This window comes from Strix uralensis, chromosome 5 (assembly GCF_047716275.1).
Source record: "Strix uralensis isolate ZFMK-TIS-50842 chromosome 5, bStrUra1, whole genome shotgun sequence".
NCBI lineage: Eukaryota > Metazoa > Chordata > Aves > Strigiformes > Strigidae > Strix > Strix uralensis.
In genome coordinates this window covers 60873967-60896697 of record NC_133976.1, presented here as the reverse complement: position 1 = coordinate 60896697, position 22731 = coordinate 60873967, and the positions used below count along the sequence as shown (strand labels likewise).

The 22731-nt window shown below is 39.5% G+C and overlaps 1 protein-coding gene across 6 annotated transcripts in view; it reads right to left on the bottom strand.

Moving 5' to 3' along the window:
- LARGE1 (LARGE xylosyl- and glucuronyltransferase 1) overlaps nucleotides 1-22731 on the bottom strand; it is a 354353-nt gene that overhangs the window by 51428 nt on the left and 280194 nt on the right. For all 6 annotated transcript variants that reach the window (XM_074871306.1, XM_074871310.1, XM_074871308.1 and 3 more), the window contains 3 exons: nucleotides 12221-12333; nucleotides 10582-10707; nucleotides 568-723 (listed from right to left, as the gene is read on the bottom strand). In XM_074871306.1, coding sequence (XP_074727407.1) covers nucleotides 568-723; nucleotides 10582-10707; nucleotides 12221-12333 — 395 coding nt within the window. The remainder of the gene's footprint in view (nucleotides 1-567; nucleotides 724-10581; nucleotides 10708-12220; nucleotides 12334-22731) is intronic.

Sequence of the window (22731 nt, the reverse complement as noted above, 5' to 3'; positions counted from 1 at the left end):
CTGTGTTTTGTTAGGAGCAGTGCAGAAAAAAACTGTAGTCTCACAGTCTATGTGTACGTTGAAGTATTAACTCATTCTGTAGTTTGCAGCATGGCAAAAACTCGTAGATCTAGATCTAGCAGTCTTGGCATTTTAATCTCTTCTTCATTATTTGTGCATTAGTATCTACTAGCCAAAATTGACATCACTGTATGCTGAACAAACACACAGCAAGAAACAACTCCTTCCCCTGGAAAGTTTTAGGTCTAAGGAATTAAGAGCCCATATCCTCATTTTCAGTTTGTGATGTTACCTTTGTTGGGGATTTTTAAAAGGCAAAGTAGGCAAAAAAAGCAACAGAATCCAGGGGAAAGGCAGGATTAATATGACAGTTTTACAGACAAGGAACTGAGTCACAAAGAGATTAAATCATTTTCACAGTGTGACTCCTGGAATCTGAGCACTGACCTCATCTCCTGAGTCCCTCTGCACTGGACTACCCACACCATCAACTCTCCAAGTCTTCGTGTAGCCTGTGCCTTGTATGAACCATCGTTTAAATCGTCAAGCCCTAAACATCCCACTTACATTCTCACTGTTAACATCTGCCTCACTGGGGCAGCCAAAGAGTTCCCGTCTCAGCAAATTCCCATCATATTCCAGGAATGTCAGGTAGAGGTTGCGGAAAAACTCCACGTGCTTGTTTTTCACTCGCAGCTTCTTTGGTGAGTTCCAGTGAATCACCTCAGAGGGAAAAAAAGAGAAAACACATCCTGCTGTTAGAATACAGATTTGCTTTATCTGTTCTTTCTATGTGTGTTCAGTTCACTGCCCTCTTAACAACAAAAAAAATCACCCCCAAAACTAAACAGACTCCCTTCTGTCTTTTTGTCACAAAGGCTTTGCCACGTCTTTCACAAGTAACTGAATACTCTACAGGTGATGTACTTTGAAACTCTTCCATAGGATTACCTGCACATTTGAGTTAGGGTGCTGCTCTAGTCCGTGATGCAGCACCTCACAAATGCTGCCACAGCTCTCATCATGGAGCTGACAGGTAATGGACTCTGTTGAAGAAGGTGGCAGGACGAGGGATGCAGGGATGTAGGTATTAAACATCAATCTCAGAAACACGACTGTTTCAGCTAATGAAATTGATTCACTGTTTCAGGCCAAGCAGACTCTTCTCTGGTTAGGTACTGAGAAGAAAAAGCTTGAAATTAATTCCTATACCCCTTTACACCCTTTAAAAAGGACTGAATTTAATCTGACTTCCTTTTTGCCATTGCTTCATTTAAACAAGACTGATCTCAATTGCATTACACAACACAGTGATGCAGTACAATGCTTCACCCTTTGAATTCCAATTTCTAGGAGGTATTTAGCCTCTGCTAATGGGAGGTGACTCTCACAGTGGCCTAGATTTAACTCTAATGCTGACATAAAGGGCCTGATTCTCATTTACATCAAGGCAACTTTGCACTGCTGCCAGTGTGAATGAGAATGGGGCCCTAAGGAAAAACTAAGAGGGAGACAAAAGTGGCTTGGAGGAAATGATTTCATTTTATAGAGGCTATATTTTAGACATAAGTAAAAACACCACATGCTTTGTATTCAGTTTTATTCCTGTGACTTTTCAAGAGATTAAAAAGAAAAAGTCTCTCTTGAGAGTATTTCCAAGCTAGGAGTTCTGGAGGTTTTCTGAATCCATTAAGTTAATTGTGTGAAGGCACCGTGTCACTCACACACAGCCACAGAGCTGCAATGCCAGCTGCCAAGCTGATTGCGTGGTAAGCTTTGCTCTGAACATTGCATTTGTGGGAGGGAACGCACAGCGCCGAAGTGCAGCACATAGAACAGAAGCAGCCCAGAGCAGATGAATGCAGTTCCCTTGGTGTCGGCAACACAACTCCACAGGAACAGGGAGCCCTCTGAAATCACACTGTCTGTTGCTGAATGAGTGGACTAGAAGAAGAAAGAGCAGGACGTAGCCTGAATTCTTTCTGTGCTAACTTCAGCAAACAAGATAGCCTCTCCTCTGAGTATTTATACTGCCATAAAAGCTATGGCACTCTTTTCTATATACCCAGCACCAATGAAAATATCTTCTGACAGGGAAAGCTTTATCCCTTCCTGGGATTTCACTGCTGAGGCTACTTAGGATGTCAGAAAGCCATACATGCAGTTACAGAAAAGGCAAAAAAGATAATTTCAGAAATTGGCAAAACACTTTTTCCAGTTAAAGGAACACTTTAAATCAAGATCATGATGTATCTACACACTGTATAAATCCAGGAAAGTATTTGGACAAAAGTACTCAGTGTAGATATTTTTCCCAGGTAATGCTAATTCTTCGCTGGTTTTACATTTGTCCATATGTTCGGAAGTGTAGCTTAATGGTGCAATAACATGTTGCTGCAACGTGTGCTGAAAATACAGAACACCACAGAAACAAAAGGAGCTTTATGTAGGTTAGGATATAAACTTAAGATGACAGATTTCCTCCACTGAGAAAAGGATCTTCAAAATCTCCTTTCTCTGAAAAGAATCAACATATTTCATCCATTGCATTTAACTGCAGCAAAAAGCATTAAATGCATGCAAAAAAAATCTCAACAATTGAATCCTACCTCAGGGAAACAAGCAAACGTAATGGAAGCATTGGGCCGAAGGAACCGAAAAGGCTGCTTAACAGTTTTACAGGGTGCTAGTATGCATTTTTACAAGCAGACATAGAAGTGAAACTGCTGGTAACTTGCACTTATTTAAGAGTGGATCAAATGGGACAAAAAATACTTGCTAAGAAAAATCTGTGTGTTCTTCATGCTACTCCTACACTTCATGTGAGTTTCCTTTTGCATGTCTTCACAAGCACCCTATCCTCCTGCTGAGCACTCTGACCACTCACCCTGGGGACCATGAGCACAGAAATGGCTAATGATGATAACCTCACTGTTATGGGACAGGCTCTCTGGTGCTGCAGGAATTTCCCATCAACATACACTATGTCACATCACAACCAAGTACTGGTGTTGATGTCTCTACCCAGTTGTGTGGGGGATGTTGTCAAAGCCAGACAACTGCAATTGTCAGCATAGAGGCTCTTTGCTGTCATGCTTCAAAATCTGTTTTGTTTGTAAAAGCTGATAAGTGTCAAGGGCCCAGCTGGTGGATCAGATCTGATCAGATCTGAAATGTGTCAGGATGCTGCATGTTTACAGATGTCAGGGGAGCCTGGAGTGAACTGAAGAAAGCTGAATGAAGCTGATGACTGTCTAGAAAAACTGATTTTTTTAATCAAGAAAAACAGCACACATGCTAAAGATGATGTGCTAAAGTCATCAAGGAACTATGCAACCATCTGGATGACCTGAGGTAGGAAAACCACAAAACAGGTCTAGCAAAAAAGCAGGCTGCTTTTCAAACATAACTTGATTAGATAAATACTATGTGATATGTGAAAGCATAAAAAAGAACAGAAGGTCTCAAAAAGCAACAAGACTGTTAACAATTGACATACAACACTACATCCAAAGACCATATTCTTATTTTGTTGTCAGCCCACAAATTCACCTTCATTTGTGACTGTAGCTGTCTGATTTGGTCTATTTCACCATCAGCTACAGCAGAAGTTGTACAGGCCAAGACATCCTTGCATAGCCTGTCACGGGCATCAGTGACGTACACAATAAAGACAACGGGCTGCACAGGTAAAGCTATGGCCATTATGTTAGAAACTTTATTGTGAGCCACAGTGAATTGATTGGAGAAAAAAAAAAATCACTTGCAAAGAGACTACAGGGAAATCAGAAGAAAAAAAAGTCGAACTTAGAATCCACTTTATTTGCAGAACGAGCAAGTGTTAACATTAAAAAGAGAAAGTGAATCTAGAAACTAAAAATCTCATTACTATAACATCCCCTTTCCAAGACTGAATAGCACCATAATACTGTGTTTATTTCTTCTTCTATTTTCCCTCCTGATTTCTAAACTATTCCAAAGCTGTTGGCTTACAGAGGAAACTGCAGCCAGAAAACACAAAATTCCAGTGCCATTATCTGGGTGGACATCTTAGGAATAGCACTAGCCTTCAGGCCATCTCATGGATCCTTCCCACTCTTGATCAAGGCCTCCGAAGAACTAAGAAAAATATGCTCCTTAATCTTCATTTAGCAATTTAAGTACTGAAAGATCAGAACTTAAAATTCCACATCTATTTAACACTTGGTTAGTTGTCATTAAGAAACTTGGCGCTATCTACATTTCTGTTAATACCATCCTAGTTAATCAGCAGCCATTACCACTCACTGATTACACTCAGCCAGACTCCTGGAATACTTCCATACACTTGTGACCTAGTGAAACAGGCTAACTGCACCAATAGTTCCCATTTATTCACCAGGTTCTGACCCAAAGCACTCAAATGATGACACAGTTGAAGCCTTGTAGTCTGGCAATGATATCTGAGAGGGAAGGTAACAGAGGATGTTACATGCTGCTGAAGTATAGGAGAGGCGTCTAAGGTCAGTTATCTGCATGGAAATACACTGAAAACAAAAATCCCAGCAAACCTCCTTAGGTTACCAGCTGCATTGTTGCCTCTGGGGAGATCAAATATTTCAAATCTGATGTTCAAACCACTAAATGATAAGCTTCAACACAACATTATTTCTATAGGTACCTTTATCCATTTTTCCCCTGAAGCATCTTCTCTCTCCCAAAGAAGCATTTCGCCAGATGTTTCCTTAACCACAATCTCTTCCATTTTTACCCAAAGACACATCTTGATAATTTCTCACTCTGCTTCAGCCCTTATGAAATCAGAAAATACAGGATATCCTGTATACCTATATACCTACTTTCCAGGCTGAAGCTTACTAAAAAGTAAGAATAAATTAACCTTAAATTTAAGCCTAAAGAAGTTTAATTTTGCAAAGCACCAAATAGATTTTCTTAATTAAGCCCATAAGCACTTCACAATTTAGGTAAATACATAAAAAGGGTATTTTGTAGATGGGGAGCTTTCCTGCTTAAAAGCTAGACTCCTTGTTTAAGCAACCAGACAGAACCCACTGAAATCAACAGAGGCAGCGAATCTGCACAGTAAAGCCACCCATACATGCCACTTTAATGACATCTCAATAGCCTTTTTTTCAGGCACATATTATTGAGAAGTTTAACTATGCTCAAAGTCACACTGTAAACAAGCACCACATGTGTAACATGACTCAATTAGAGATGTCTGGAAACTTTATTTTTAAACTGCGTTTTATCAGAAATGAATAGTTTAATAAAAGAACCAATTTCCTTAGAAAGGATCAAATACTTCACAAAAATATCATCAGGGAGGTTTCAGAGTGATATTTCTGAACTACATAAGTGGAAGTGACTCACGTTGGAGTAGACAGCAATCCAGAGGTCCGGGCACTGCTTTTGGATGTGGGATTCAAATCCCTGCCCTGCATGATTTGGTGCCCATGGTCCCAGGGATTACTTCACTCCCCAGCTCACTGCCTATGCCGTATGGCAGTAAGCTGACAGACTGTGCCTGTCTTGTACTTTCCAAGTTCTCAACTTTCCTTAAAAGGATCTGCAGTTCTCCCTTAGCTCCTGTACCAATGTTTAACAACAGGTCTCCTGCCTGCAAAAGTACCCCTAAAACCAAGTCTATTATACCTCACTACTCCCTTTTTGGCAGAGCAGAAGCACCTTACTGACTCAATGGAGGGGAATGTTTAACCCTCTTAAGACCTCAGTGTAGCTCTTCCTTGGTTGGCATTAAAAGGTACAAGGTGGCAGAATGCCAGAACTGCTGAGGTGCTTAGACAGCATGGGGTGGCTCAAGGACTGGGATAGAAAGAGGTGCAGTAGGTCATATTCGAAGAAGATCTGAAATTATGTATTTGGTTTATGGACAAGAAGCTGTTTAAACTTTTGTAAGCAATTTCACAAAATTGTCCTGGTGTGGAGGATGCTCCCAGGCAGGACACAGTGAATCACATAACACAATTTCAGAATGGGGAATTTATGAGGTTTATTATTTATCTACCTACCTGCTAATTTAGTATGAGCTACGTTCAAAACCAGTTTGAAAAGCCATCAACAGGTTTTAAAGCATCTTCCTATTTTGGGGTGGGGCAGTAAATTCTAATAATTTGATACATTCCCATTGAAGAGTCCAGCACCTGATTTTTGTGATTGTGAATTACCAGATGCTCTGTGTATAAACAGCATCTGTATCCTTGACAACCAGACTTCTTTTCATGACTGACTCATTCAATGAGGTCATGATTCATTGTCAGAGGCATCACAATTCATTACCTTCTTTCATAGGATTTTTCTTGCCATTTGGTTTGTTCCAACTCATAGTAATTGAGATTTTCTAACAGACAGGAACAAACTATTAACCAAAAAGGAAAGCAAACACAGGACCCAACCCAGCAAAAGTAACGCATAAATGAACTTCAGTTCCAGTCAGATCCCCACAGGCTCATCCCCACCATGTCCAGCAAAGTATGGTCCTACAGCAGACATACTTGTCCACTGACAATGTGGACCATGTGAGGAGCTGAGATGAGCAAGATAGACAGTGGATGCCTACACAGAGTGACTCTGAGCACTTCCACTTCTTTTGGCCAGTCTTCAATAACAACTCCTGAGTGTTTCTCCAGGGTATAACAAATGCCATGAAAAAATAAACACCTCTGGCCTTTAGACACTGCATTTGGCTCACTTGGCTAAAAGAATTAAAGGGCATCTGCTTCATTGTAGCCTACTCTTTGTTTTCTATTAAAATTGTTAATTTCAAGACAGTCTTGACTGATGCAAATCATCCTTAATACAGGTGCCCTTGGGTGGGGAAAGGAATATTTCTGTAAATGTAATTGTTTACGTAAGTTTTGGTTCCATACACCACGGACAGCAGAACAAAGCCCACAGAGTTCAGTCTAGTTGTGTGCAGTGTGGCCTCTTGTGCTATATAGCACGACACAGGAGGTAAGAAAGCACTTAGATGAATAAAAATATTAAAGTAGTCTTATTTTGATGTTGCTTTAGATGGATATAAAATTAGTGGTCACTAACAATGCAGAACTTGGTTATAAATATTTCTATTTTTCTTACACCTTTTCTGAAAGATCCCCATATGCAAGTCCTTCAAAATTTGTATACACTGCTCAGCTGCAGCAAGGAAGTAGAGTTCAGCAATAGTCAAACATCTGACCTTCTCTAACATAAGACAGTAGAAAAAAAATCAGTAAAATGGATAGAGATGCAACTTAATGAGGACTATAAAGAGAAAAAAGTGATTACAGTCCTCTTCAGGCACTGTGAAATATTGAAGTGCTCCACAGGCTTGCAAAAAGTATGCTGGTCATCCTATGTTTGCATGAATGTGAACAGAACAGCAAAGAAGTGTGTATACATATACGTACACACCCCCCTTCCCCCCCCCCCCCCCCCCACCACCACCAAAAGCAGTCAGCCCTGGGGATCTAAGTTTATTTGATACAATGTTGTGTGTAAGAGATGACAAATCCTCAAGTCCCATGGACTTTGAGGTCAGATGGAATTAAATCAGTGTCTTTTCAGTCTGACATGAGGAATGCAGTCTGATATGACTGAGGAATACTTAACTGGGCCAGCTTTACCTTCGAATTTAAATCTCTCCCTGCATCTCCTCCTTTCCTATGCTATCCTTCTTAATCCTCCGGTACAAACTTCACAATCTGTTTTTCTCTCCCTCTTACCCTGGAGGTTTCTTTTACCTTGTTTCTTATTACAGTTTTACCATGAAATAGAGGACGTGCCAAATATGTTGTGTCATACCATTTATATTAAATGCCACGGAACTGACTAACTTTGGTGATTTTAAGAGTATATTTTTAACTTGGGCTAATGACATTTTTTGCTTTTTTGAGAGGACCACACACCAAACCAGCCGGTTTCTTTTCAGAAGTAGAATTTTGCTTATTTTCATAATGCAAATTCACAACTTGAATTGGTTTATGCTTTTTTTTTTTTTTTTAATTGTATGAAGAATTTTAAACAGTGCTGCCTGAGGGCCAGTTCTTTAACTGCTGAATATGGGAAGAGCTTTATTGAAATCAGGGGGCTTATGTGCACTAGATAAGGCTCTGTCCTGTCTTTCAAAGCAAAGAATTTCAGCCCCGATTCAGTATTTAGGGGATAATTTTAGCAGTGTGAATAAGTCCAGTTCAGATGAAGAAATTGCTTAGGTGTCTGCACACCTTGTTGAGTTAAATACCTCAGACTAGAAAGCCAGTGGAGGATATTACGCATCTTAGACTCATTGCCTATGCTGTAATGGAACTGACAGTGTGATACAATATATGGTAATAAAGAACCAAGCCTAACTTATACTTGTAAACATAGATTTGTTAATCGATAATGAAGAACAGATTATTTTTAAGATACTTCTATTAAATGCTTACTTGTAGGTGTTACATATGAGCTAGATGTCCCACACCTGAAGCAGATTAGTCCATACAGTCACTGGAGCCTAAAGAGTGATTGCCTGATTAGTTGTCAGATGTCTACTCTGAGGTAAGCTTAACCAGTCTCCAAAACCACTCATGGGGATCACAGTTCCTGCCTAAATACAGATGTATAGCAACACCGAAAGCACCTTAGGGTTATCCTGCCTGTCCACCAGATGCCTTGTCAAAAGGGTATCATCTCCTGTATAGGTCTGTGTTTTATCTGCCAGTCCCATATGGATATCTGAGAGTATCTATGGTGACTCAAACTGTGTTTAGGCAATTGAACCAAGCCCTCAATCCTCAGTTATTAGCTTCAATATCTTTTTCTCATGTAAATGTATGTGTCTTAACCTTGTGCTGAATCCAATCTGACTGCCTCAGTGTATACGAATTAATGTCAGCCTCTAATTCACAGAAAAATACTGTGGTATCTCCTAGGTAGGAGGTGTATTTTTCTAAAATTAATCTTTCAGAAAACATTTTCCCTGCTACTGCATCTCCCCTTTTGTTTCAGGTCTTGCAATTGCTGTCATACATGATTCTCAACACAAGCACAGAACTAAAATCTCTATCAGCACTTTGTTACAAGGCAGAAAACCGTGATGCTTTTAAGTCCCTGCATTGATCCTGCCCTACAAACATCTACCATAAAACATTTAGTGATCAGTCTACAAACCAGTATACTGATCTAACTTTAAAAGCTGTCTTCTGTGGACTAAACCTGAGTAGTTGGTTGTGAATACTTTATGTATGAAATTCAAGCAATACTGGCCATCTGTGACAGGTCAGTTAACCCATGTAGTAGATCCTCTGTCTTTTGGGAAGTGGAGCTTTTGAAATCAGTGTGTCAAGGGTAATTGATTTTTTATATTCATCCAGTATCTGGTGTTCACATTGATCACTCATGGTGTTACTCTACAAAGTTTTACAAGGGACAATTTGGTTAGATTTAGGAAATATATTGCACCATGAGGGTGGACAAACTCCTGAACAGGGGGCCAGGGAGGTTGTGGAATCTCAGTCTTTGGAGACTTGACACTCAACTGTACAAGGCACTGAGCAACTTGATCTAAGTTGGTCCTGCTTTGAGTGGGGTTTGGATGGTCTCCAGAGGTCCCCTGCAACCTCTTCTATGGTTCTGTGTTTTGTTTCGTTTTTTTTTTTTTTTTCTTTAAATCTCTTTTACTAAAGCATTTTCAAAACATAAATTAAGAATATGAACCTTGACTGAATTTTAAAATGAATCACCAAAAATGGCATAATATGTACTGTGTTCTGATGCCATTAGTCTGCTCTGATGGAATCTACTGTTGTTTAGCCAGCCAGTCTTATTCTGTGACTGGTAGAAGCTCAATCAGCTTCAATTCTGAACTTTCTGCATGCTACATTTGAGTCTGGCCTTTCTAAATGACCACAGCACAACTGATGTTAATTTACCCATACCTGTTCAAATCCATCCTGCTTTTATATTCTACTTGACAACAGTGACAAATGTGCTATTAAACTGATATTACAGCTTCCTTTTATTAAATTAATAGGTTTCTACTCAGCCTTTTTTTTCCAGGAGCAAATTTTGGAAAAATGAGTGGCAGTGTGGCTGGGTTAAGTGTACACAAAGACTAAATGTGTGCAAGATATTTAAATTTTGGCTAATGTATTTCCAGATAGGGTCCACCCAACGCTCTTTGTGAATTTCACTCTATTAAATGATGTTGACTAAAGAGTTTCAAACTTGTCTGGTACAAAAAAAAAAGAAAAAAAAGAAGGTTTTCTAGTCTTTGTCTAGGAAGGGCTAAGAACTGGGACAGCAATAGGAACTCAGCAGTAAGCTGCAGTGGCATAGGTGACAGGTACAGAATGTAAGAAGGTGAAGCACTTCTCTAACACCTTGTCAAATCTCAAAGCAGCATCCATCTTTCACTTTTCTAGCAGTCAAAATGCACAAAGCCAAAGTCATATTTGCTTCCCCTCCTTGAGTGTCCTCATAAACTGTATGTGTTGGTTTCCCCCCTACTTAAGGGACTTCATCTTTCTGTCACAGCGGAGTCCTGCATTCTCTGTCCCAAAGGATACTACCCATCCAACCTCCTGTGAAACATACCTTCAGGTCAGACACATCTCTGTAGCACTGTTCAGAACGGGTATGATCAGATAGCTGCACGTTCCAGAAACATGGAAGCTGGTAGACAAGGAAGGGATTTTGTTTGATGACTGCATTGAAGATATCCTAGCAGACAAAACCAGAGAAACAGTTGGGTATGTTTTTTCTACAGTGAGGTAGTCTCAACCCCTTCCTGAGCTGACTGTCCTCCCCATCACAAGTAGAAATGCAAATGGTTATGCAAGCTGAACACTGCAAATCTTGCTTTGTTATTCTGTTACCATAGAGGGTGCTATCAATCTAAGGGGTGATGTCTAGATCTGAACAAGAGGAACAGGCTCTCTTGACACACAGAGCTCATGGACTCTAGCAAAGTTTTCAAAACACTTATCTTGTACTGCTGGCAAGAGATGTGGTTCCTATCCTAGTTGCCAGGGAGAGAAATATGCAGTAAATGATAAACTGCCTGCTGTTAGCAAGTACTGCATTACTTTTCAATAAAGGGTATGAAAGTAATCCTGGCAGTTGCACTGCTTGAAGGTGAATTACTATGTGGTAATTACTACTAAGCTAGCACTTTATTGTTGCAACAAGTAGTCTAGGTATTTCATGGAAAGGACATGTAGGACAGATCTACGGAACAGCCTACACCATGAGAGACAGAACGTGTTCTGCATCTATGCAGCCATCCAGTTGGAGTAGTAAGTTACAGGGACAGTCTTGTGGTTAAGGTATCAGGGTAGGACATAAGTAACCTTAGTCCACTCCACAAAATTCTGTCCCATGCAGGTATTAGACAGCAACTCAGGACCTGATTGAAAACAGTGAAGTTAGAAGAATCATTCTAATGAACATCAGTAGCTTTTGGATCAACCTGCAACAATACTGTACACAAGTGCACATCTCTATGTGCACAGTAAGCAGCATGCTTCCTTAGTGGTGACTGATCATAAGCCAGATGTAGCTCAGAAGCAGCAGAAATATCTAAATATGATGCTGTATTGAGTTAATACAGTCAAGCTGTTGAGCAAGACTTATCAGTTCAGGTCCACTACTACATTAACAGGGTTTCTGGATTTAAAACTGAGAGCTGGCAGGAAGCACAAAGAGAGTAAATATGCGTTCCTGTGTATAGACACATTATTTCTTCTCTTGGCCTCAGTTTCCCATCTGTGGCAGGGAGACAGCAGCACTTCTGCCTTTACAGGGGTGTTGTGGCAAGGAGTGCATTAAAAGACTGCTGGGACTCATCTGCCAGAAACAGTAAAGAAATATCTGGAGACTCTTAAAACTAAAGTCTGCTTAGACAATAACCAGTAAGAAAAGACACAGTATATTTGGACTTCTAGTGTCTGGAGAGTTTTATGTCAAAAAAAAGGAGGACAGAAAATTAAAGCATTTGTCTATCTTATGAATCATCTGTGCAGAGGAGGTAGAAGTGTCAGTGTAGTAGGAGAAACCTCATGAGTAAATCTCTGTTCCTCTCTTCCATGTTTTCCCCAGAACAGTTCAACAAATGATGTCTACAGGCACAGTATCCTTTCCCTGCCTTTTCCCACATCTCATCCCCTTTCCTTTTCTTACTTTGCTCAATTCATGGAGTAGTGGTTGTATCACTCCTCTGCAAAGTCCTACTCACCTGGTCAGCCAGTGAAGTGGACAGCATGCTCATTAACTCCCGCTCTGCCGTGAGTCTCCACATCTGCTCCCATTTCATCTTCCGTAACTTATCAAGAAGCAGCAAGATAACCCCTGAAGGAAAACAGTGCAAAGAACAAGAGAAGCCATGATGTCACATGCCAGTCAAGGGCCATCCTGTCTATGTGCTGACTCAGCAGTTAAAACAATGACATGAGCTGCAATCTATCAGTAGAAATTACAGTCCTTACCCTGTGCTAACAGAGAAGGCTGACTAAAAAAAGCTTCAAGTTACAAGATGCCACTAAGAGAAAGTTTTCCTGAACCCCTGAGGCTGCAGAAAAAACATGGAGAGATAGCATACAGATGAATGCTAGGTTATACAGTCTTTCAAGAAGGCTCAAGTAGCCAAAGAGGAGTGAAACTAGGAAGAAGAGAAGCAAGGGAAGGATATTGTATTTCTAGTAGTCTCCTTAACTGATAAAGCTTGATTTCATTGTAACATGATTAGCACTGGAACTATTCCTTAAAAAATGAACCAATACAGGTGATTCACATGATGGAGGTTAAATTCATCCAAAGGTCATTACCATTCCAAAGATAATTATATAATATCCTATAAGAAAGAAAGAAGGAACCTCTTAACACTCAGAAGTGACCCTCCCCACTCCTTATTCTGAAAAGCTACAGGCTCCAAGAGGATATTCTGTCAAGTCACTGTCTACTAGGAAAAGGGTAGAGACAATCCTGATTTATCTAGTATGACTCCATTTCTGCCATCCTCACTGTGAACAGAGGTCTGCTTCTTCCAAAATCCCACTGTTTAAATTAATTTCTATCTGGCCTGAAATTAAGATTATGCTGACACAAAGAAAATTTTGTCACTCGTATAAAACATCTTACTCAATGTGTGTGGAGTGAAATCTGGCCCTTAATACTTACTGCATAGGATGCAATACATATGCTGCATAAGATGAAACTGGAGCCCTTACTCCACCTAGTAAGAAGTTAATCACCTGACAGATCTGACTGCAATCCTTGGAACTTTTCTGAGTAACAGATTATCAGTGTAGGTTACAACCTAGCCTTTGAGAGTGCCTGCCATTAAGGCAGCAAGTGTTCATAAAGCAGGATCCTCAGATCGGAAAGTTACACTTGAAGCAGGAAAGGAGGTATCTCAACATACATTGTTATTCCTCAGTTGCTTTTTGTCTGGACAAAACCCCTAGTGTAGAAGAAGGGAAAACAGCAGAAGCAATGAAGTTGGATTGAAGCATCAGCAAAACCTTTCCTACAGCGTCTCAGAAAATTTTACTCAAAAAATTAATTTGGAAAGACTTAGATATGAGCACTGTCATGGGGAAGGAACGTAAACTGAAGGACCATAAAGGAAGAGTACTGAGAAACAGCAGTCTAGCAGGTTGACAGGAAATACCTAGTAAGAGCAATGACAGGTTCTGTGTTGTTTCACATCTTCATTAGTGGAAGGGGGAAGTGAACAGAATAGTAATGACATCTGCAAGTAATATTAAACAAGAAGTCTTACAAAAAAATGTCATCATAACTGTAGAGAAACTTAACAACTACACAGAAGAATATGAAATGGCAAAAAGCAGGCACTGGGAAAAGCTGCCTGAGGTAGTCTAAGACTGAAGCTAAAAGTAATGAGAATAAGAAAGGAAATTTAGTCTGAATACTTAATACTTAAGAAAAGTTCTTCTAAAACTGTCATGGTGAAATAGCCTAAAAATGACAGATAAAACGCTTTATTTCATAAGTCTTTAAAAATCAGACTACACAAAGATTAGAAGATACACCTGGAACAATCCTGCACTGGTTGGGAGAGAACAAAGGTGGTACCAGTTCATTCCTATCTTCAGTTTCTATGACATGGTAGATTTCTTTCTAGTAAAACCTGGCACTGCCATGAATAAAAAGAAAACCTCTTCTGGCAGTGAATTTTGTGGCCTATTTTAGTTCTGTTTTCCATTTCAGTCCATCTGGTTCCCAAGGATGCTGGAACCTGTACTGGAGGGATCCCCTTTCATCTTCAGTCAACCTTTCTATTTCCAGCTGTGGGATTGGAAAGGGGTGTATTGTCACAACATGCTACAATGTATTTCTGCCAGCCTGTTTGTCTTCTCTCCAGCATAACCAAAGCCTATTTGAAGTGTGTAGTGTGTGTGCATTAGCTTCTAAGAAAGCCACTGTGCATTGTCTGAAATTCTAGATCAATGTGAAGCAGGTTCCTTGTGCTGCAGCAATAAACTGGGTGAGATCCACTTCTCTCTGGCAAAGGATTTTTTTGAGCTGGCAAGAACTGTCAGCTTTGTTTCAATAGTGAAATACAACTGAGAAGATTCTTTATTAAGAAAAATAAAGAACAATTGTAAGATTCGCTTAATAGTTTTTATAATTTATAGACAATAAAACAATTTTTCTTAATTTTTTGAAGCCTCCAGTCTGAGGAGGAGAAGGGGAAATGTTTTAATATGTGCAGTATTCTCCAATTTTTTTGTCTTCTGCTCTTATGATAACAGCAGATTATGGCATCGCAGCTAAAGAGATTATGCTGTCCTGAGGGGCTATCATGGTAGCAGCTGAGAGTAAAGGAGGCAGATGGCATGGAAAACTGGAATATATGTGAGAAAGGATATATTAAATTGTGATGCAATCTTACCTATTGAAAATATTCACAAGCTTTTAATGTTCCATCATCAAGACTAATTTTGATGTGATTTTGATTCACCTACAAGCTTGGGTTTAACACAGCCTCTTCTCAGGGCTTCTCACACTGTGGAATTCTAATTTACTGCTGCTGTAGAAAATAACTACTGGAGAATATTTATGGCAAGTTTAAATATTTACTCATTAGTATTAGGGAGAATAAGAGATTTCTACTAAGAGAAGAATTTAATACTATTCCACTAATTAGTGTTATTTAGTGCAAAAGCATGTGTGTTGGGAACTTTTAAACAGTTCATGCAAAGAAAAATTACCTTTTCTTCAGAACACTGCACTTCAGTTTTACTTGTATATTGTTCTGTTACCAAAAGCTAACATAACAAACGAACAAACTCCAATCTGCACAATTAGTTTGCAGGCAAAGTGTCTGAAATAAGGAAAGGGAAATATTTGCCTCAGGAGCCCCTTCCCTCAGAGTCAAACTGACTGAAATCTTAGACTAAATTTAAGTTGACATACAGCTGAACATAAGGGGAAAAGGGACTTACTCTCAGCTGCTGTGCTGGGGGAGGAAGACTAGAGAAAAAAAAAAATCAAACGAATATTTTATGAACATCTGACCCCAGGCAGTGGGACTTCTCATCTTTTGATGAGTGTAGGATTTTCCTGCCCTAACCTACCTGAGAAAAACAAAGGGAAAGCTTGGCAGCAAATAAACAAAAAGAGAAAAGTGGCAACACAAATGTCTCATGAGTATTAAATAAATATAATCCACCACAGAACACCCTATTTTCCTTACCCTGAGGAAATAGTTCAGACATATACAAAGATGCAAATATCTCAAAGAGCTCTTGGAAAAATAATGCTTTATTACTAAATCTATGGAACGTGTCCTAGCCTAATTTTTACTCGAATGGCATCTTCTCCTTCTGCTTGATGAGACTTCACTTGACCTGACAGATTCTGAATTGCTGAAACAAACAAAGGAGCTTCTGAAAAATGTAACTTCAGGACACATGCAAAAAAAAACCAGCCCCAAAAGCAAACCAAAAACCAAAGGAATTTGGTGAATAGATTGGAGAAAACGGCAAAAAATCTGAATTAACATATTTGGACTAAAACGTTTCAGTTGGGAAATACTGCAGATTTTTTTTTTGGCACATTTTAAAAATCAACTTATTCTAAAAATAATATTTTTCACATTAAAATTGATACAACTTAAGAATTTTATTGAAAATGGTTACAAGACCTGAAAAGGAAAATATATGTTTCATTCTGGATCTAACAAAACTCTGGGAGTCACCTGATTTTTTTTGTCCTTTTCCCATTTTTTGATTCAATCCAAATTTTGTCTTTCCAATGTTTTGACTAAGCAATGGTTTCAGTAGATGCTTCAAGCCATCTCAGCAAAATAGTCCGGGGTTTTTTTTTGTTAATCTGCTCCAGAACAAAATATTTAATTTAATTTTTCTGAATAGTAAATTGAAAGTTTGCAGAAACATCAGCAATTTCCCTTGGAATGCTACCAAGCATCCTCACCCCTTGCTTCAGGAACATGGACTATGGCTTTTCCTGAAATTGAGAGAGGAATATATAGTAGAGCTGGAAGTAATAAACAACATTTTAAGATAGAACAGAATCACTTACAGAAGTTATAGTGAATCTGGACAAGCTTTCAAGCTCAATCAATTTATTACAATGACCCTTTTAAGGTGGGTGAAAAAATACTCAGTGCTGTGGGGGAAAAAATGTAGCTACTAAAAGATCATTTTCTGTAAGCACTGCCTGGCCTGTTTCTTTCAGGGAGAACAGGATGCTTTTGTGAGCTGTTAAGGCAATGCCATATTATGTGAGCAGCATCTCAGAGACTATCCTTGTCAGGTTTTTAAAATTTCTTCTTGAAATTAAGCCTATAACACTGACCTATCTAGACAGATAGCAAGTAGATACCATTACAGTGTCTAAGAAAGACAGGCAGGACACACTTCAAAATACATTACAAAGCAATAGTAGGTTTTAAAAAAATTACTGGGATTTTATACTACCTAACCAGCATACCAAAGCCCATACACCAAACCACTCAGTCTTAGATGCTGTAAGAAATAATGTTAAATAGGGATGACATTATGGAGATTTGCTGCAATAAATAACTGACCCAGAGATTCAAGGCAGTACAAACAACAGTAAGCCACCATGTTTTGTGAAATAGATTTGGCACCAAGAATTTGCATTGAGTTTTAGGTGCTATGGAAGGGGCTTGTAGCTCTGCTATCCGAGGATAAGCACCATGAGAGTGTTGACTGCTTAGTACTCTAGCAAATACTTATTGTGTTCTTTTAATTCTAGTTTATTGTACCTGAAATCAATGGAAGTGGTCACAGTGTGTAATGCCAGGAATGTGACTGTGCCTTTGCTGGATCGGGGCCCAAATGACCAGTTTTGCTGAGGACTACATTTGGAATCTGCTGGGCCACACCTCCACACCAGTGACTGTGGCCTCTGCTCTCCACCCACAGTATCAAGAGCAAATAGAAAAACACAGACATATGGCTGTTAGGGATTAAAAAATTGAATTAAAGCTGCAATTCCACAACAAGCCACTGCATGCATTTTTAAATCTTCATTTTAAGTCTTTGTGTGGATGAAAATCACTGCATTTATTTCACTTGATTTATAGACTGCTGCTCATAATTTGACTAGCCATATCTTTAGTATAAAAACCCCACAGGTTATGTCTATAGCTTTTAACACAGTATGACTAAAGGACTGTCATTCTAACTCATTTTTGGAGTATCCTGATACATTATTTAACTATGAACTTACATGCACTGGTGTTTTTCTCCCAAAAAGCCTTTCACAATGTAAAAAAAAAAACCTAATAAAAACTTGCAGGGATGCAGAATATGTTAATTGAGAATAAATGATGACTCCACATTTGAACTTTTCTCTGAGAAAACTGAACAGGGCTGAGAAACTGTTTTGAAATGGGAAGTGGGTGTCCCTCCGGGCATGGTGACAAAATGCAATAGCCCTTGTTTTCTCTGCACATGTGTTGAAAGTGAAACTGAGGTAGAATGCATTTTGAAATGTAGTACAGTCACTCTGTTGGGAGCCTGGTTCCTCTTGAAGCATTATAAATATTTTGTTTACACTTCCTGATGACCATTTAATGAAATGGAACACTTTTATTTTCTTTGTTCTCCTCTTCCTAAGTATGCTGTTTGTCCTTAGGCAGAATTAAGATGAAGGATATACTTACGCATGATGCTAAATTCTTATAGAGCTACTGACTGTAGCTCAGAATTTCCTAGTTTTCTAATTGTTTCTTTATTGTTTAGACGCTATTCTTCCTGAGCAATTTGAAAAAAGATCCATATGCTTTGTATCTTCTCTTTAATTACTTCCATTTCTGGAGGAATTTCTCCAACTTTCTTAAAGCTCCAAAGGCTGCTACAGAAAAATTTCCTTGATTCAGGAGTCTAAGGTATACAGGAGAGGAGTCATGAGCCATAAGACTTTTAGGAAGTCTATGGAGGAAAATGTCTTGTACTTAAAGACAATCCTGCTAATTAATGCTCTCCCCTCCTATCTTCCAGTGAAGAGAAGTACCGATTCTGCAGGTCTCTCAGAGGTCAGCACAGAAAAACTTTCTCTAGACCTAGAGGAATTGGCCTCCTTTTACATAGATCCCAAGCAGTGCAAAGTCATACACCTTCCTGCCCAAATTGTTGATAAAGTTTTCCTTTTTTCTTATAGCCTTTGCACTCCATAACCCTTGTGAGCATATAGGGTACAGAGATTACATTTTAAAGGCAGTGGAAAGCAACTATTCCAGGGACTTCTCAGTTGGCAAACTAGGTAGATGGCTTCCAAGTGAGGGGAAAAAAAACCCACAAGAGGCAAACCATTAAATTCTCTTGGAATTCAAAAGATTGGGAAAGTTTTTGCTCAGAATTTTCAAACCTCAGATAACACATTCTAACTTCAGACCAGCAAAGGGAGAGAGGAGGAAGGTTTCAGCTTCTTGGCTGAAAGAGGCAATGACCAATCTAAATGGAGCAGAGGACTGCCACGCACAAGTATCACCCAACAGCTACTCACTGTGCATCTCTGTATACATCTGGAAGTCATGACTGAGGTGCCAAAAGTTGATACTAACAAAAGGATGGTCAGGCACACATCTTATTATAAAGCCCTTTGAAATGCGAGACTTAAAAAGAAAAATGACATGGGGGAAATGTGGAAAATGTCTACAAAGTTTTAAAGAACTTCTCTTCAGTACTAAAAATGCAGTAAGTTCTTACACGGTAGGTTATCTGTGATTTCATTTGCCTGGATGCTTAGGTGACCTCAGTCGAGAGAAAAACAAAGTCCCAGTTAAATACATATTTAAGTGATACAATCAGAAATGTTAATTTTTAGCTCTTGCATAACAGAGGCCACAGGATTTTTCAAAATCAATTTGTGCTTTAACTAGAGCATAACTTCAAGAAAAACATTCAGTCTTGATTTAAAAATTTACAATAACGGATAATCTATCACAAACTTTGATAAGTTATTCCAATGCATAATTACCCTGATGAAGGATACTTCCATTATTTCTAACTTGCAGTCATTTGATCTTGTTGAACCTTTGCTAAATTGGCAAGCCCTCTATTAAGAAATACTATTTTCTCCTGTGTATATTAATAAGCTACGATCAAACTATCCCTTGACTTCCTCCCAGATAAGCTCCTGGAGCCATTTTTTCCAACTTTATGGGAAATTTTCCAGTATTTTCTTTGAACTTTGTTAATTTATAAGTACTCATCTTTGACCTGTGGAGATTAGATCTGCACAAGTAGCTAAATCTACATTTTAAAATATATTCACTCCAAGATGTGATCCCTAGCACCCAGATCAAGGACTACAGAGTGGCTGCACACACACTGTTCAGGGTCTAGCTCTTTATTGAGCATGCTGGTCTCATTCATACTACATAGTACTTGTCTCTGAAGGCCTAGTTTGTGTTCCTTCAGTTTTTAGACATAATTATTTTGTTTGCATTTCTCAGTGTTTGACATGAGAGAGCCACTTTACAATTTTCTAGATTGGCGAGTTTTTAGCATGGAACTGAGCGTCTATGTTGTGTGCACTGGAGAATGTCATCAGGGCATGTGGGAATATTAAAGAGTGTGAAGTCTTCTGATTCAGTGTTGAAGGACTGAAAGGAGGTGCCAAACAGAGTGTAGTCCTATCTATACTACCTTTCAGAAATACTTCCTGGAGTGAACTATCACAAATGACACTTTTTTTTTTTTTTTTTTCCTTGACAAAAGACAGGTTGATCCCTGAGAAAGACAAGGTAACAACTGATTTCTGTGCCCTGTGAATGATCAGGGAGCCAAGAGCAAAGAATGAACTAGGGAGATCAGTTATCTGATAGTGTAGACATTCAGTATGCAGGAATAAAAAGGAGACACCCAATACAAAAGAAATGTATCTCCTGTACTCATATTTGTAATGTCCCTGTTTTTATACATCCAGTGGTCACAGAAAGTATTTTGACAACCTGGAGTTCATGTTCATCCCGGACTGTTTCTCATGCATCTCCCCATTCTTTCTCAGTGTACAATTTCACATGTCAGTGCCTCAAAACGCAGAAGTGCGAGTGTCACAACTCTACATCAAAACAGAGTAACTGGACTTTGGGTGAGCTGTCCTGAAGAGTAATCACAGAATAGTACAGACTGTACAGGTTACTGTGCAGGAGGTCCAGTCATTGAATCTCCCTGTGCAGGCAAGTTTGGAAAAAGGGATCACACAAAGCTTGTTTCGATGGATAAAAACTGAGAAGGTTTTCTGGAATTCGTTGAATATTTGCCCTGATGAAAGCAAGTACGTCTTCCAAAACTAATCTATCTTGGACTCTCCATCAAAGAATCACCCACCTTTAAAAGAAACAAATCTGTTTCTTGATCCTCTGCACCTGTAAATCAGCTTAGGTATATTTAACACAAGAGTCAGGCATTTATACAAGATCTGGACTGTATCCATGATCCTTATCTATGTTTTTTTCTTCCTAAGAAAGCAGCAAAAATTGAAAGGTAACAGGGACCATTGCTTTAAATTATGTGGGTGTATTTGGTTTTGATCCTCTCAAAAGCATCGTATTTAATAGGGGTCGAAATGTCAACAATTTTACAAGGTTTCCATTTAGGACTATGTGCAGAGGAAAAATGCACCCTGCACAGGTGATAATTATTTTGGTTGGCTTCCAATATTAACAGTAGTCCACAAGGCTAATTGTAGGGATGGGGACAATGAGTAAGAACCTGTCATAGCTTTTCTTGGTCTGGTGTTCAGTCAATGCCCTAGCAACAGAGGAGGAAATGTGGCTCATGGTTCTGAACAGCCTCTCAGGTATTTCTTTATAGTTGGATGACAAAGAGGTTTGGGGTTTTGCATTCAGAAGCAACCAGACAACTGTTTTTCCACCCTCTTAATGGGCAGTTTACTGACTAGATGAGATTCAGGAGGAATAGAACATCCTAAGAAATGGATTAGAGGAAGGAAAGCAGCAGCACAGAATGAACAAGCTTAAAAATTAACCACAGTGTTTTTAAAAACACAGGAAACACAATGTACTTTAACGCAATGATTTCACCCAAAGTTCAGCTGCAGGTAAATCCTTCCTCCATGACCATTTCTCTTCTAGTAACAGAGAGACAGGATTAGGTTCACAACAGAAATACAGGGATGCATTTGTGTAAGAAGAAAATGTGTGTGGAGCTGTTTAGCATGCTCATATAGCCAAACTGAGTTAAGGTTTGGGTAAGTGGACTACAAGGTGCCTGCAAAGTAAGTTGGACTGCCAAGCTCGAAGGGTTGTGTGCAGTAATAAAACATTCAGATGGCGGCCTGTTACAGGTGGTATTCCATGAATTGATACTGGGGCTGATACTGATTACCATCCTGATTAATGAGCTGGGGATGAGATAGAATGCATCCTCAACACCACCACACATGTCACTGTGGGAGACATCAGCCTGTCAGCCCTGCACAGCCTCTGAATCAACAGCTAGGCTTTGATGAGAAACAGGCTTTGGGAGAAAGATAAGAAACTGCTGAGTTGTGCCAAGGTGGCAGGGGAAAACAACGGACAGCTGCAACACTGAACTGTGGAAAAGTACTGAACTGTGAGAAGTTACCGCCGCATGAACAGCGCGTGAACAAGAAGTTGATTGGTCTGTACAACGTGTGTTAGAGTGGTCTTATGCTGACAGGAGAAAAGGTTGATAGCTGTCCAGTTGCTGATTTGCTAATTATGAAGTAAGAGCTTTGGCGAGAGCATAAGTATGTACTATTAGAAAAATAAACGGCTTTGCTTGATATAACTCTCATGGAGTTGTGCAAGTCCGATATCCTTCCGCAACAAATGGTGAACCCGATGTCCCAGGACGGAGCGCAGAAGACGCCGCGGGAGGATCCCCGATTGGAGGTACTGCCTGCAGCGGGGCTGTGACAGGGAGGATGGAAAACAGTCGCTCGATGGAAAATCACCCAGGAGAGGTGATCAATCGGGGGTAGCATGGGGCAGAACATGTCCGCAGAGGAGACGGCCACTGTTAGACTCCTGCTGCATATACTCTCTAAGAGAGGGATAACTTATACTCTAGAAGAGGGATAACTTACAACGAAACTTCTGTACTAAGGTTACTTAAATGGTGTAGAAACCACGGCTATCCTGCTGATACCCTCACAGCCTCTGAACCAGCAAAATGGGCTGAAATAGGTGAACAGTGGTGGGATGCTATTTCCAAGGGGGATCAGCATGCCAGTGAGCTA